General features: G+C 43.2%; 1 protein-coding gene across 1 annotated transcript; it reads left to right on the top strand.

The window, feature by feature from the left end:
* The first annotated feature begins 4,819 nt into the window (after positions 1 to 4,819).
* CUNH6orf52 (chromosome unknown C6orf52 homolog) lies at positions 4,820 to 13,066 on the top strand. Its single transcript, XM_004753753.2, has 4 exons — positions 4,820 to 4,890; positions 5,121 to 5,298; positions 9,281 to 9,326; positions 12,796 to 13,066. Exons 1-4 carry the CDS (start codon positions 4,820 to 4,822, stop codon positions 12,951 to 12,953), a joined length of 453 nt encoding a protein of 150 aa, XP_004753810.1. The 3' UTR covers positions 12,954 to 13,066.
* Positions 13,067 to 14,488: the final 1,422 nt, after the last annotated feature.

The following is a 14,488-nucleotide window of genomic DNA, read 5'->3' as shown; positions in this document are numbered from 1 at the left end:
TGGAGGGAGAAGCGCGCAGTCAATCCCACGTGAAGGTTCCGGAAGGAAATCTCCCGGTTCACTTTCCGCCACCTCCCGGTTCGGGTGCAAAACCAAACGTTCGTGAAACCAAAGACTGCCTTGGTTGACGTTTTAGATTTTCATAAAGTGTGGAGATTCGGAGTCTGTTAGAAATGGCAGCTTTGCACAAACCTCATGGGGGACCATCTGGCGTCCTAATTTGTGTCTTAAATGCCACAGCAGGTGCATTCGACAAGCAGGAGGTAGATGGCACCGCAGTGTCAGTTTCTCAGCCACGTTGCTGATCTGTAGCACTTTGACCCTTTTGTTTTTCAAGAATAGTTGTTCTCGGGGCGCCTGGGTGGCTCAGTGGGTTAAAGCCTCTGCCTTCGGCTCAGGTCATGGTCCCAGGATCCTGGGATCGGCCTGCATCGACCCCCCCCCATCGAGCTCTCTCTCTGCTCAGCGGGGAGCATGCTTCCTCCTCTTCCTGCCTCTCTGCTTACTTGTGATCTCTGTCAAATAAATAAAATCTAGAAAAGAATATTCGTTCTCTGGGATTGTGAATTGCCACTACGTACCTAACTCGTGTTTATTTTCATTGACTGGTCTGAGTGTTGCAGAAATGATTTTGCGTGCTTTGGCCGCCCTTGAGTGCAAGGAAGGGCCTGTCTTCTGCACACTTTGGCGACTCCACCTGAAAGCCCTCCTCAGGCATTGAAAACGCTGTAGTCTTAACTCCAGGTCTTGGAAACGCATAGCTGTTCACTGTTTTACCTAATGCCTTCACTTTGTGCTAGTTACCTACAAAAAGTCAAGTTCTACTACTATTTATTTTCTGTTGATTGCTTCTTGACTGTTGCCACTGGAGAACCGCTCAAGTGAAAGAGTGCGTTGCTGCAGTGCATGTTCCCTGGGCATGGGACAAAGAGTAAGCAGGACATTTTTTTGAGGTCTCATATTTTATCTTGAAAAATTTGACTTACTGCATTAGACTTCATGATATATCCATTTATTTTCATGTAAAAGTGATATTCTCTCATCCAAAAAGAAAACAATCTTTGAACAAACCTGTTTCAAAGGGGCGTCTGCCTTCAGCTCCCATTACAATCCCAGGGTCCTGGGATGGAGTACAGCGTCGGGTTCCCTGCTCAGTGGGGAGTCTGCTTCTGCCTGCCTGTTCCCCTTGCTTGTGCATGCTTGAATGTGGTGTCTCTCTCTGAGAAATAAATAATTTTTTTTTAATCTTTTCTGTGTTGTCTCTGGAAAGCCCCTGGGGCTCTGCCTCTTTACCTCCAGGGAAATCTCAACTACTGTTTGATAAGAATTAGTACTCATTCAGTACATTTTTTTTAATTAATTTTAGCACTGTAACAGGATAATTAACTATATTCAGCATCTATTACCAGATTGTCACACTTTTACCTGCTTGTCCCATTTTAAAGAATACTATGGCTAGAAAAAGTCTTTTGCTCCAACTAGGAATCTTTTAGAATATAGCTGATTCTAGAATGAAAGTCATAGTGTAAAAAACATAAACATAACTCAAAGTGCTGTACTTTTTTTTTTTAACTGTTAGAAATTACTGGAACCAGGTGCAGAGCTCGGAAGACCTTAAAAAGCATTTATCCAGGTGATCCCCACCTAAGGGAGTTTATGGATAAGTTCTGGAGGCTTTGACTCCCCTGAAATTATATGCAAAATTGTGTATGTATCTTTTTGGCGGAGAGCACTGATAAAAGTTCATTACATTTTCAGAAGGATTAATCCCTCTACAGTTAATATACACTTGTCCAGTATGAGGTTATAAATGTGAAATTAGTCTAGAAAAGTAACTTTCAGAACAACACAGCTAAGTAACAGGCCTAATGCTGCTGCTTTATATATATATATATATATATATATATATATATATTTTTTTTTTTTTTTTTTTTTTTTTTTAAATATTTGACAGAGACACAGTGAGGGAGGGAACACAAGTGGCAGAGACGGGGGCAGGGGGGGGGGCGGGGGCTGGGGGCGAGGGAGAAGCAGGCTTCCTGTGGAGCAGGGAGCCTGATGCAGGGCTTGATCTCTGACCTAAACCAAAGGCACCCACTTAATGACTGAGCCACCCAGGTGACCCTGCTTTTTACATTTCCTTGGGCTCAAACTTTCTCTTAAAGAAGAAGAAAACAATTTTTCACTGTCTAAAGAGAAACAATACAGAATCACATACTTGTTCAACTGGATTCAAACTGAGCATACTTCCTGCAAACGTCCTGTTCTCTTTCCAAACGCAGGATGCAAAAAGCCATTTAATCTCATTCTTGGGAAAACTACAGTTGCCAAGAAACACCAACTGTTAAGAGTTTATTAACTCTAAAGCACAACAGGATTTTTTTGTTGTTGTTTTGCTTTTAAATTATTGATTGAAAAGCTTTCTACACTTGAGCCATGCATTGATTTATTCATTCATTCAACAAATATTTATTGAGAGCCTGGCTTTATTTGGTTGGCTAAAGGAAAAACAGCCAGTTTGTTTTGGGGGAGGGTGCGGGCAGCGGTTGGTAAGGCGGATATACTGGGCTAAAAGCTGGGAATAGCAGGGAAAAATCAGCTTTGTTACAAAGATGAGAGTCTAATATTCCTGCTCAATTACCCTCCTTTCTCCGGTGGCAGGCAGCAAGTGTCGACGCGTAGGACGACAGAGGTGCTTCATCTTGCTGGAGGATTTTGGTCTCCTTTGCACACACAGCTAAGGGAAGCTGAGTGCGGGTTACCTCCCCTGGACACTGGCCAATGGTCTGCCCTGGGATAAACTTGCGCTTCACCTGCTTCACGGGAATAATGCAGGTGAAATATGAGAAGTCATCATTTGGGGCTTTTAAGAGAAGAAAACAATATGAATCCTTCCTTGTCATTGTCATCAACAAAGCCCCTGAATGTTCCATCCTCTTTGGAACTCGGCTCAGGGTCCTCTGCACCCAGCTCCCGTCTTCATGCTGAGTGATTTCAACATGCGACACCCACCTCCGTTCCTCAGCGTCCTTACCACCTTCTTACCGATGTCTAGCTTCTCCTTTCCTTTCGAACTACAGCTTCATCTCTCGCCCATTCGGAGCAAAAATTCTGATTTTCCTTTTATGAAATACAGCCCTAAAATAAGAGAAGGAACAGAAAACTCATTAAAGTTTTACAAAAAGAATCCTTAACTGGTATGTTTTATTTGATGGCCAAGCTGCTAGAGGAGTTAGGAACTATGTTTAACTATATATAGCAACCTAAAATAGCTGTGGCTTCAATAAGACATTGATCTCTTGATTAGGAGAAATCTGAGGTAGTGCTGGTACCAGGAGCCCACATTCATCAGGGACCCAGACCTGTTTTCTCTTTCAGATCCTATATTCTTGTGGATGACTTCCTACATGATGTCACCTCATAGGCCAAACTACTTGCAGAGTTTGGGTTCCAGCCATCGTATCTACGATCTCAGCACTCTGCCTGGGGAAAGGGCCGAGAACAAGAGGTTTCCTTCCAGCTACACAAACCCCCACCCAGCTTTCCTCAATCCTCTTATCATCATTCTATTTACATCTTACTAGCTAGACTTTGGTCAGTCAGCGCACGGGCAGTTAGTTAGCTGTGCAGGGAGAGCTGGGAAATGTCTTCTAGGGAAGCCTATCTCTGCGTCCAAATCAAGTCAGGGTTCTGTTATTAAGGAAGAAAAATCTGAATAGTCCGTAGCCCTAGCAATATGGCCCCCAGCTGTCCATCAATATCATCTCCCAGGAAAAATGGGGAGATCTAGAGATACAACCCGGCTTTGTGTAAGGGAGGGGTTCAGTAAATAATGGGTGAATGAATGATTTGAATTCACGATGATGATTTTTTACATTCTGGTTGAATATAGACTACATCAAGCACTTATTAATAAGCTGCAGGGAAACGGCCAGACCCGAAGTGCCTCCATGTGTACTCAAAAGTTACCTTCTTAACATTTTGATGCTTGCTACGTAGAAAAGCAGAATCTGACTGAGGTCTAATCCAAATCTACTAAATTGGGCCCTACATTGTAAACACACCCAAGTAATTCCTACAGCACACTGAAATTTGGGAAGGCATACTTTACTGTGTTTTTGTTTTGTTTTTTACTTTACTGTGTTTTTAAAAATAATGCCGAACCACAGAAATATTCTTTAAAATGTTTTCTTGTACTGGCTTTGAGGGGGTGGATATGATATGTGTGTGTGTGTGTGTGTGTGTGTGTGTGTGTGTGTTTTCCTAATACACATTCTTTCCACCAGCTGGTCAGCATAATGATTTCAACCTGTATGGGCCATTAAAAAAAAAAAAGTCCATTAATTGCTGGTTCAAATAGTTAGCAGATAGCAGAGCTGAGGAAGGAAACATCAATTTGTGGTTTTTGTCTTAAGGTTTTAGTTATTACAAATGACTAATTATTGTAGGGAGTGGGATGGAAACTTCAGCTGGTCCCTCAAACACACCCTCCTTTTCTCCGCTGCCTTCTGGCTGCCTTCCCTGGGGCCAGCAGTTGGGAGATGGGGGCTAGCAGGATGAAAGCCAGCTCCTTACTTTGCAGAGTCCCTACCAGGTGACCCCTATGGACGCCTGCCCCAGCCACACCTTAACCCCATTGCAGTGAAAGTCAAGCCATTCATTGCCTAGCAGGAATTGTCACTAAGTGTGATTACTGTTCTCTGGCATCTGGGAGAGGTATTTGCAGGCAGGAGAGCGGGTAGTCCCCTGACCTGGAATTACTGATGCAGGAATAAAAACCGTGGAGAACCTGGTCTCATTTTGTCAAGTTTCTGGATAAATGGCGGGTCAGGAGAGTTTTGCAGGTTTTGGCCTAGCTCAACAAAATCATTATTACTGGTACTGGCAAAGGTAAGCTGTTTTCTCCCTACTCTGACAATGAAGGCCATCCGTACTTTCTTACATGATGTTTGGCAATTTATAAACTATCACTTTGGAAATAGGTGTTTCTAAACAGTTAATGCGGAAATCATCCTTACTCTTACCCCTTAGCCCCTGGGAAAGAAGAAAGAGACCTGGGGTTCTGCATGAGTCTGCCTCCGTTGGTGATGTCATTCCTGTTGTTTCTCCTCCACTGTTAGGGGGAAGCCAATGCTCCAGCCCTGCCAGGCTTACCACTCCGGCAACTGGTTTGAGCAACAGCACAGCGGTTACTCCCTTTCTGTCTATGGCTATGGCTGTGCTGCGCAAGGAAATGGAGTTAACCTTTCTGTGCCAGAGACCTCTGGACCCCCAGCTGGAATTCTGATCACGCCTAAGGTATCCCTCCCTGAAATGATTCCTAGATCGTCCACGTACCCAACCTAGAAGCATCTTTTTCCTAACTTCACGCCCCCAGATGCTCTCCTTCTAATTCCCACAGACCTGGCTTTTGCTCCCCATTTTAAAACCAGAGAGTAAAAGCTGATGACTAGAGAAATTTGGCAATTTAAGTCATGACTATCTTCCCAAAACAAAAATCCTAGGCTGGTGACATGTGTGCCCAAATTTTTACTACTAAATTTTAGTTTATCATTCCATTTTACTCAAAATAGGAGTGGAGGTAGTTTTGTTTTGCAAGAGCAGAAAACATTAACATGCTTTTCAAAGATATTCTGATATTTTGGTTACTAAAGTAAGCAATTTCTAAAATCACACAGGAGTGCTAGAGTAAGGAAGGGAAAGCTGCCCTCTGGCTTCTCCCCATGCTTTCTCTCTTCGCCATCTCCTACCCACTTAGAAGAAAGTCTTGTTCAAGTGCATCTGTGTTCTCTATATTTTTCTCTTCTGTTCTTCTTAAATCAGCACAATTGGGCTTTATTTAGGGAGAGAGGGGAGACTTGAGCAAGAACAGACTGAGTAGTACATACTGGTATACTCTTTGCTTGCTTCTGCTTATAGGTTGCCTTAGGAGGGGTCCCCTCCCCATCCCCCAAAGATGGCCTTTTTAATAAAGAGCTTTCTTTAAAAGTTGCCCATTTGGATGTGCTGTGATATTGGCTCATCCCTTATTGACTAACACTTTGAATGTTCTCAGTGCTTCAACTAACTTCCACCTATCTCTGAGTATTTGAATGTTTTTTGGCTAAGAATAAATTTCTAGAGGGGCACCTGGGTGGTTCAGTTGGTTAAGGGTCCCAACTCTTGATTTTGGCTCAGTCATGATCTCAGGGTTGCGAGACCAAGCCCTGCATTGGGCTCTGGGCTCGGTGAGGAGTCTGCTTGAGGTTCTCTCTCTCTCTCTCCTCCCCCTACTCGTACATTTGCACGTGTGCGCTCTCTCTCTCTCTCTCCCTCTCCCAAATCGATCTTTAAATAATTCTGTAAGTGGAAGGTCTGGATCAAAGATAGAACATTTCGAATTTCAGACAGCAAATTACACACAAAAAGCTTTCCTAAGTTTACACTTTTCATGGTTGCTGTGGGGATGCATGCCTCTCTGTTTCTGTGTGTGATTAACCAGTGTGACAGGTGCGGAAGCCATTTGCCTATTGAGAGCAAAGACCTTTTAAACTGTTTCTTGGTATCTGTGTTTGGTGACCTCCTCGATGTCTTTTGTGCATCTTTTTTTCCCTCATTGGTGGTGCCCCTTTCTTCTTCTTCTTTTTTTTTTTTTTTAAGATTTTTATTTATTTATTTGACAGAGAGATCACAAGTAGGCAGAGAGTCAGGCAGAGAGAGAGGAGGAAGCACACTCCCCGCCAAGCAGAGAGCCTGATGTAGAGCTCGATCCCAGGACCCTGAGATCATGACCCAAGCCGAAGACTTAACCCACTCTTAACCCACTGAGCCACCCAGGCGCGCCACCTTTCTTCTCACTGTTTAGATACTTAGATATTATGGAAATTAGCACATAGCCGTCGAGGTGTTAGCTTTGTCTCCAATCTGTTCGGTAATGTCCTCCTTGTGGGATGGCCTGTGCCTTAAACCCAGAGTTAAATTTAATAGTTAAGCCCTCGGTTTTTAACACTTGCATTTGTTTGTGGTTTGTTTTCTTCCAAACTTTTCATTTTCAGTTTTTCAAGCCTGTTTTAGGTGTGCCTTCTTCTATAGAAAATACCTTGTTAGATTTCTTGGCGTTTTTCTTTTTAAACCCAAATCAGGTTTTACCCTTTTAGCAGACATTTGATATTGCATCACTTAAAAAACAAAACAAACAACAACAAAAAGAAACTTTTGCTACATTGCCTGAGGTTTTAGCACATTTTTTTTTTCTTTCCACGCCTTCAGTTCTTTTGACCTTTTGGCAAATGGTCTATGTGTCTTCTGGTGGTTAACTTTATCTTAAATAGAAAAGTGTAGGTTTGAGTAGATCAGCAACTTCAGAAACAAAAGTATTTCCTGATTTCTGTGAACTCTGAGAAAATGAAGAAATTAACACCAGACAGAGAAATAAAAGACAGAGAGAAACAGCAACAAGAACAATGAAAGAACAAAGAAACATAAGTAACATTTTAAAAAGAAATTAACTCTTCTTTTTCTCTTCTTGTCCACCCCACCCCCCACTTTCTTCTCTCCATTTTTGTTGACACCTTCTGGGATTTTCAGCCCACTCTCCATGCAAATTACTACTATGACATGCAATTTCAAGAATTATAAATATATTCTCTTTGGTGGCTGTGGTGAGCACCCTTGTGCCACCTGCCTGCTTTCCTGGGCGGGTTTTGGTTAGGAGCAGATCGTCAAGATTCCAGGTGGTAAAGCTGTGTGGGTGGGTCTCTTTCAATTACATGCCCTTGCTTTAGTCTTGCCTAAGGAAGCGTGACCTCTGCCAGATGTCACAGTTTATTGCCTATTTCCCCTACTATATAGCACACCTGTGTTCTTAGCTCTTCTTTCTCCAAGAGCTCAGCCTCCCAAGAGCCCCCTGCCTTTTCACAGTGTGTTTTAAGATCAGAGGAAGTGGATGTCTTCAAAATGATTCTCAGGTCTTTGGGCTCCATCGGTGCATCTGTCCCAAACTCCCGCTAGCAGAGGAAGAAGGTTACTAGAAGTGCCCTTCTCCAAGTATACCGGGCAGTGCCCAGGTGCCCCTCACACAGAGAAACTGTCTCTAGAGAGCATCTGTTCCCCGCAGCCTGGTAGTGTAGGATCCACATTTACCAGAACACGTATTGAAAAAGAGGAAATGTGACGTTATTTGGAAATATTGTATCCTAAGAAAGGCCTCATTCAAACACAGATTCTGGCTGTCTTTGTCCTTTCTACATAGGAAAAATATGCCAATGGTGAGATTAAACTTACAGTAACCATATAATTTATTTCCCAAACCGGGATCTATTTCTGAAGAGAAGGGAAGCATACTTTCGGATAGATTGAAAAGAAGAGCTAGGGGGTCTTTGGCTTTCAATATAATCTCATCAGTGTCAGCAAGGGAGGCTTAATTGAGTTTTTTTGGTGCCAGGAGCTACCAGGGCTCTTACTGGGTGGGCTGGGTTCCTTGAAACAGCTGTACATCCTTGACAAAGACAGTTCTCAACAGGTGCCTGTGGAGAGGAATCATAAAAACTTAACTGTCCCAGGAGGGTCAGTAGAATCTGGGTTAACCAACCAAGACTCATCTGGGGAGTGCTTCTGGAATTTACTTCTCTGATTGACTGGTTTGCTTTTCTATGGTCTCTTTATCTGCTTAAGCACGTACCATCCTGGTCCTTAGCTGAGCTGTGGGCTTGGGGTGTGATTAGAAGGCTACAGGGAGAATATACCCATGAAGATTTTGTAGATTGTCACCTGGAAGGAAGGGCAGAGCCCCCAGGAGAGAGTTGGGCATTTAGTGCAGGGACTGTGGAGTCTGGATGCCTGGGTCCCTGGTGTCCAGTTCATGGGAGGCCCTGGAAGACCAGTTAGTTCCCAGAAGCTTCAGAGATCCCTGAGGTCTTTGTCAGGCATGCTCCTCCTTGATGATTTTTTTCTTCCTTTGACTTCATTCACCTATTTCATAAGTATAGTCCTTCATAATGTTTTTTGAAGATTTTATTTATTTGACAGAGAGAGAGAGACAGCAAGAGCAGAAACACAAGCAGAGAGATTAGGGGAGGGAAAGCAGGCTTCGTGCTGAGCAGGGAGCCTGATGCGGGACTGAATCCAAGGACCCTGGGATCATGACCTGAGCGAAAGGCAGATGCTTAATGACCGAGCCACCCAGGTGCCCCTAGTCCTTCATAATTTTGACAGCTAATGTTTTCTTTAAAAGCATATGTTGATAGTAAACCTTTAAGAAAAAAATGATTTTTTTTTTCTCAACATCCTGATTTCCTTGCAGGAAAGCACAGCACTGGCAGAGAAGCAAGATGAAGAGCCACTGGAAGGTAACAGAAACCCTGTGTGCCATGGTTGAAAAGAAAGCTAACCCATTTCCAGGTTACTCATTACTCAGCTGGCTAGGAGCTGAGAGATTCCACTGGAAAATTCCCACGTAGGTCCCGTAAGCTATTTTCTTCAGCATTTTGTCTGGTCTTGGGAAACTGCTTCTGTGGGAAGCTTGAGTAAAGCCACCTGTTTGGGTCTTTCTGAGGGACTAGGAAATGGGGGCATTTCCAAATGGGAAAATAAGAAGTTGTTTTTAAGATCCGTTTCCTCCATAAATGTAAACTTTGGGATTAATTCTGCTTTATTTTAAAAAATAAGTTATTTATTTATTTATTTGAAACACACACACACACACAGAGGGCCAACACACAAGCAGGGGGAGCAGCAGAGGAAGAGGGAGAAGCAGTCTCCACATTGAGCAGGGAGTCTGATGTGGGGCTCAATCCTAGAACCCTGAGCTGAAGGCAGAGCCTTAACTGACTGGGCCACCCAGGTACCCCTTAATTTTTCTTTAATTTTGATTGCTAAGGGGAGAGATCTGAAGTGATCACTGTGGCCTGGTTTCCTAGCTTCCCTCGGGGTTATTGGCTCCTGGAGGAGGTCTGTCACAGGCCCTGTCTGTGGTGTCAGGCAGTGCCCCTTGTGGTTCTTGATGTGTATGAACAAAGTGCATCTGTTCAGAGCAGAAGCTGTTTCTGACTGTGTCTTCCAGGAAGGGAAGAAAATGTCTGGCTTATTTTGCTTAAGTTATAGGAAAGGGAAGTGAAAAAGACAGGCAGAGATAAGACCTTTGGCTACTTCTTCACACTTTTCCCATCCCCAGGACACCCCCACCAGACCAAACCCACCCATGACCTTGTGACTTTGTAGCCACAGGTGAGCCGTGCTCAGTGTTCAAATGAAATGCAACTGTTGTTCCAATCTTTCAATGCTATGGGGCAGTTCTGGTTTTATTAAGATATGTTTGATTGACACGTGAGCATAAGTCAAATCTCCCTGCTTGCATCAGTCCCGCAGACAGTGTAAAGATTAAAGAAAAACCTACAAAGAGTGTGCTTTCGGGGTGCAGACTTCCAGGGTTCAAATCTCTCTTACGAGCGCTGTAATTCCAGACAAACTCCTCTCCAGGGCGTCAGGATCCCCAACTGTAAAATGGGATGTTAAAATCGACCTCCTAGAAAGTGTGAGGACAGTAGCTCTGAAGTGCTTGGAAGTGCTTTAACAATATCTGGCAGGGAATAGCCCCTTCAGCGGTTAGTGTAAGCTCTTGGGAGAGCTGGAGAAGCTCTGTTCAGGGAAAATGACTTGATATACCAATCCACCCATGTAGACAGTTCTAAATTTTCCAATTTAAATAAAAAAACAAAAGCTAAAAAGAGACATACAGATTAAAATTAATTTCAATACTTATAACCTAACATACCCCAAATATTTCATTAAACATGTAATGAATATAAAAATGAATGAGATATTTTTTTTTAAATCTTAATAGCAAGTTTTTAAAATGCAGTGTATATTACATCACATCTCCGTGAGGACTAGTCTCATTTCAAGAGCTCAGTAACCACAGGGGACGAGTGTCTGCTGTGGTGGACAGCTTGGTTTTGAGGGCCCCCGGGTTTAGGGAAGCTGTAATGAGCTTGTCTTTTGTATGTTTCTTTATCACTAGGGCCAACGTCACTGGAAGGGCCTAGATCATTCGTCTGGGCTTCTTAGCTGACCACACAACATCTGTTTTCTAGGCCACATAGACCATATAGTCACGAATGACTCCAGTGAAGAAAGTGGGAAGTGGCTCATGAAACGTACAAGATGCATTAGAGTTACTTGATGATCTTGGTTCTAAAATAAGTATAGAAGGACGTTAGTCAGCTGGGGCTGCTCTCACAAAATGCCACAGACTGGGCTTGAATAACAAAGTTATTTCTCATAGTTCTGGATACTAAGAAATCCGAGATTAAGGTGCCAGTTGATTCAGTGCCTGCCTGATGAGAGCTCTCTTCCTGGCTGGCAGATGGCTACCTTCTCATTATATCTCCACCAGGCAGGGGGAAAGAGAGTGCCCCAGCACTGGTGTCCTTTTTTATAAGGTGTCCTTTTTTATAAGGGCACTAATCCCATCAGACTAGGGCCCAACCCTCAGAGCTCAACGAACCCTAAGTATCTCCCAAAGGTCCCATCTCCAAACACCATCACGTTTGTGCGTTGGAAGTGTTTCAACATATGAATGTGAGGGGGACACAAACATTTAGCCCCTAACACATGTAAATACAAATGGGTATCATGATCCCATGTGAGTATTTGGAAGGAGAAGAATTACGGTCCCGAATGAGCTAAGGTTTGCAAAAATTAGAAAGGAATACGAGAGGGCTTCTTTGGTTATGTTCAAGTACAAGGAGAGAAAACAAGAGGTGGTATTAAAAACCTTGGAAACCCGGCAACTTGGGAGGAAGATTTAGGTCTGATGTTTTCACGATAACTTAACACCACCTGATCACAGAGTTCCAGGTTTTTTTTTTAATTTTTATTTATTTATTTTTAAAAAAGATTTTATTTATTTGAAAGACAGAGATCACAAGCAGGCAGAGAGGCAGGCAGAGAGAGAGGGGGGAGAAGCAGGCCTCCTGCCGAGCAGAAAGCCTGACATGGGGCTTGATCCAAGGACCTCGAGATCATGACCTGAGCCAAGGGCAGAGGCCCAACCCACTGAGCCACCCAGGCACCCTGAGTTCCAGGTTTTAAAGAAGGAAGTCCAGGCTTCCCTCTGTTTCTGAATTAATTGCTTTAGATAGTTTGTATCATTCACATCAATCTGTTAGTTAAGCAAATAAAGCAGCATGTTTATTGTTTCAAAGCCCCGTCCTATGGATTTGGTCTGGGCTCCCAGGCTCTGTGTCCCCCTGGGTGCTCATACTAGAAGCTCCGGGCTCATCCTTGACCCTCCTTTTCTCTTTGGCCCCAGTGTGAGTCCATTTCCAAATCCTGTCCACTCCTTTTCCAAACCTCGCTCGATTCCAGCCCTCACCTCCATCTCTTCCACCACGCAGATCCCCTTTGAGTCTGGTAGTGGTGATTTTCCAGCTTTAATTTCTACTTTCAAATCTTATGGAAAGAAAGCATGCAATTTAAAAATTCTAACACATTGGGGCACCTGGATGGCTCAGTGGGTTAAGCCGCTGCCTTCGGCTCAGGTCATGATCTCAGGGTCCTGGGATGGAGTCCCACATCGGGCTCTCTGCTCAGCAGGGAGCCTGCTTCCTCCTCTCTATCTCTGCCTGCCTCTCTGCCTACTTGTAATCTCTCTCTGTCAAATAAATAAATAAAATCTTTAAAAAAAAAATAAAAAATAAATAAAAATTCTAACACAAAATGTCTGCAATATTTTCCTGCTCCTTTTTTTGGGAAACTCTAATTTTTAAGCCATTGCCAATATGTGTTCTGTAAAACTTTTTTGTATTGCCTTCGCAGATCCAAACCTTCATGTGAATATTGAGGAATTAAACAAGGAGTTTATGGTGAAAAGTGAGGAGCTCTACGACTCTCTCATGAGTTGCCACTGGCAGCCTTTGGATACAGTTCACTCCGAAATCCCCCATGAGCCCCCAGAGAAGCATGACGGTCACTAAGCTTACACCACTATTCTATTGATTGCCACCTGTTGTTTTTGGGAAAAAAAAAAAAAAATTCTTCCGGGAAGGTACTGGATGCTATATGTAAATGCAGATTTCTGGGACTTGAATGTGACTGACTTGATAAAATGTGTTGTAAATAAACTTTACCAGCACATCCATTTCTGGAAGTGTGTTATATTAAGTAAGTGCCCAAAGACATCCCACAGCTATCCTGGTAGACCAAGCTGAACTAGAAGACATTTAAAAATAGGTCTAATAGGAAAATGGGCCTGACCCGAACTGGTTGGGGCATGAATGGATAGACATATAAATAAAGAGTATGGTGTCACATCATCTGGTTTGATGGGAATTAATAGCAGTGATTAATAGTAATTAACTTAATTAAGTTAGCAAGTGAATGATGATGCTTTAAAGTTTGGGGCAGTTTTGTAATTGAAACTCAGTTTGGTGGGGCAGTATATATCCTGCCCCACGCAGAAATTGAGAATATTTGATTAAGGTCTAGATTTAGAATAAAAGAAGAACTAAGTGAAAGAATGAAAGCATCAGCATAAATGTATATGTTGGTAAGAATCCTGCCCTGTTGCTGGAATAGCCTGCGTTGCCTCTGATCTCCTTCTGCTTCTTGTTATTAGTCCTACAAAAGAGTAAACATCAGCTTAAGCATGAGAATGTCTTCACATTGTCTATTACCAGATGGGATGTGGGTAACATGGAGGTAGCAAATGCTGGGTTGTGGAGCACAGAAAGCAAGAATGACCAGCTATTTCTGTTGGAGATCAACGATTCTTCAGAATTTTCAGGTTAGTGATGATAGGGTCAAAGTCAAGTGCGAGCAGAGGACTCCTCTCCTGATAGTAACCAGATTGTGGAGACGCAGTATGAAAAGCAATGATTGCTGCCAACTGGAATGAGTGACAGCTGCAAAAGGGGTAGGAGCTCTCAATTCTAAACAGGGGAAAATGGACAAAAACACAGATGTTTACACTGTTGACATTGTTTATCAATATTAGGGGCTGGTGTGGTTGGATGCCTCTAGGAAAGTTCTGGGTAACAGTGGTCATCGGTCACTGGTTGGTGTGGCCCCAGGAAGGCCTCAGACCTATTCAAGTCCTTCTGTTGAGAGTTAACAGTGACTTAATTCGTTGTGATAACCCTCATTGGGATCCTATGTTGGGTCCTAGATAATCAACTTTGACTTTGCAATTCTGCTTATGGTTCTTGTGTCCATGCAAATGAGTACCTAAGAGCAAGGACGGGCAGTGGTGCAAGCAGAGAACTAAGAAAACCAAAGATGGAACCTTGTGCTCACCTAGTAATGACCGGAATGCTTGGAAAAATGCTTTAATTTCTGGCGTAGCTATGTTTTACCAAAGAACAAGAAAACCGTTGTGCCAACGGGATGGCTCTCCAGTGTCTGATGAGGCAACTTTAGAATTGTGTGGACCTATGGACTCTTGCTTCTGATCAAGTAGCCATCTTGGAGATGGGGGCTAGGGGGATGGGACTCTTCCTTGTGACGGAAGAGG

The sequence above is a fragment of the Mustela putorius genome, unplaced genomic scaffold (assembly GCF_011764305.1).
Source record: "Mustela putorius furo isolate JIRA1106 unplaced genomic scaffold, ASM1176430v1.1 tig00003870_pilon_pilon_pilon, whole genome shotgun sequence".
NCBI classification, from domain to species: Eukaryota; Metazoa; Chordata; class Mammalia; order Carnivora; family Mustelidae; genus Mustela; species Mustela putorius.
This window is presented reverse-complemented; position numbering and strand designations above follow the sequence as displayed.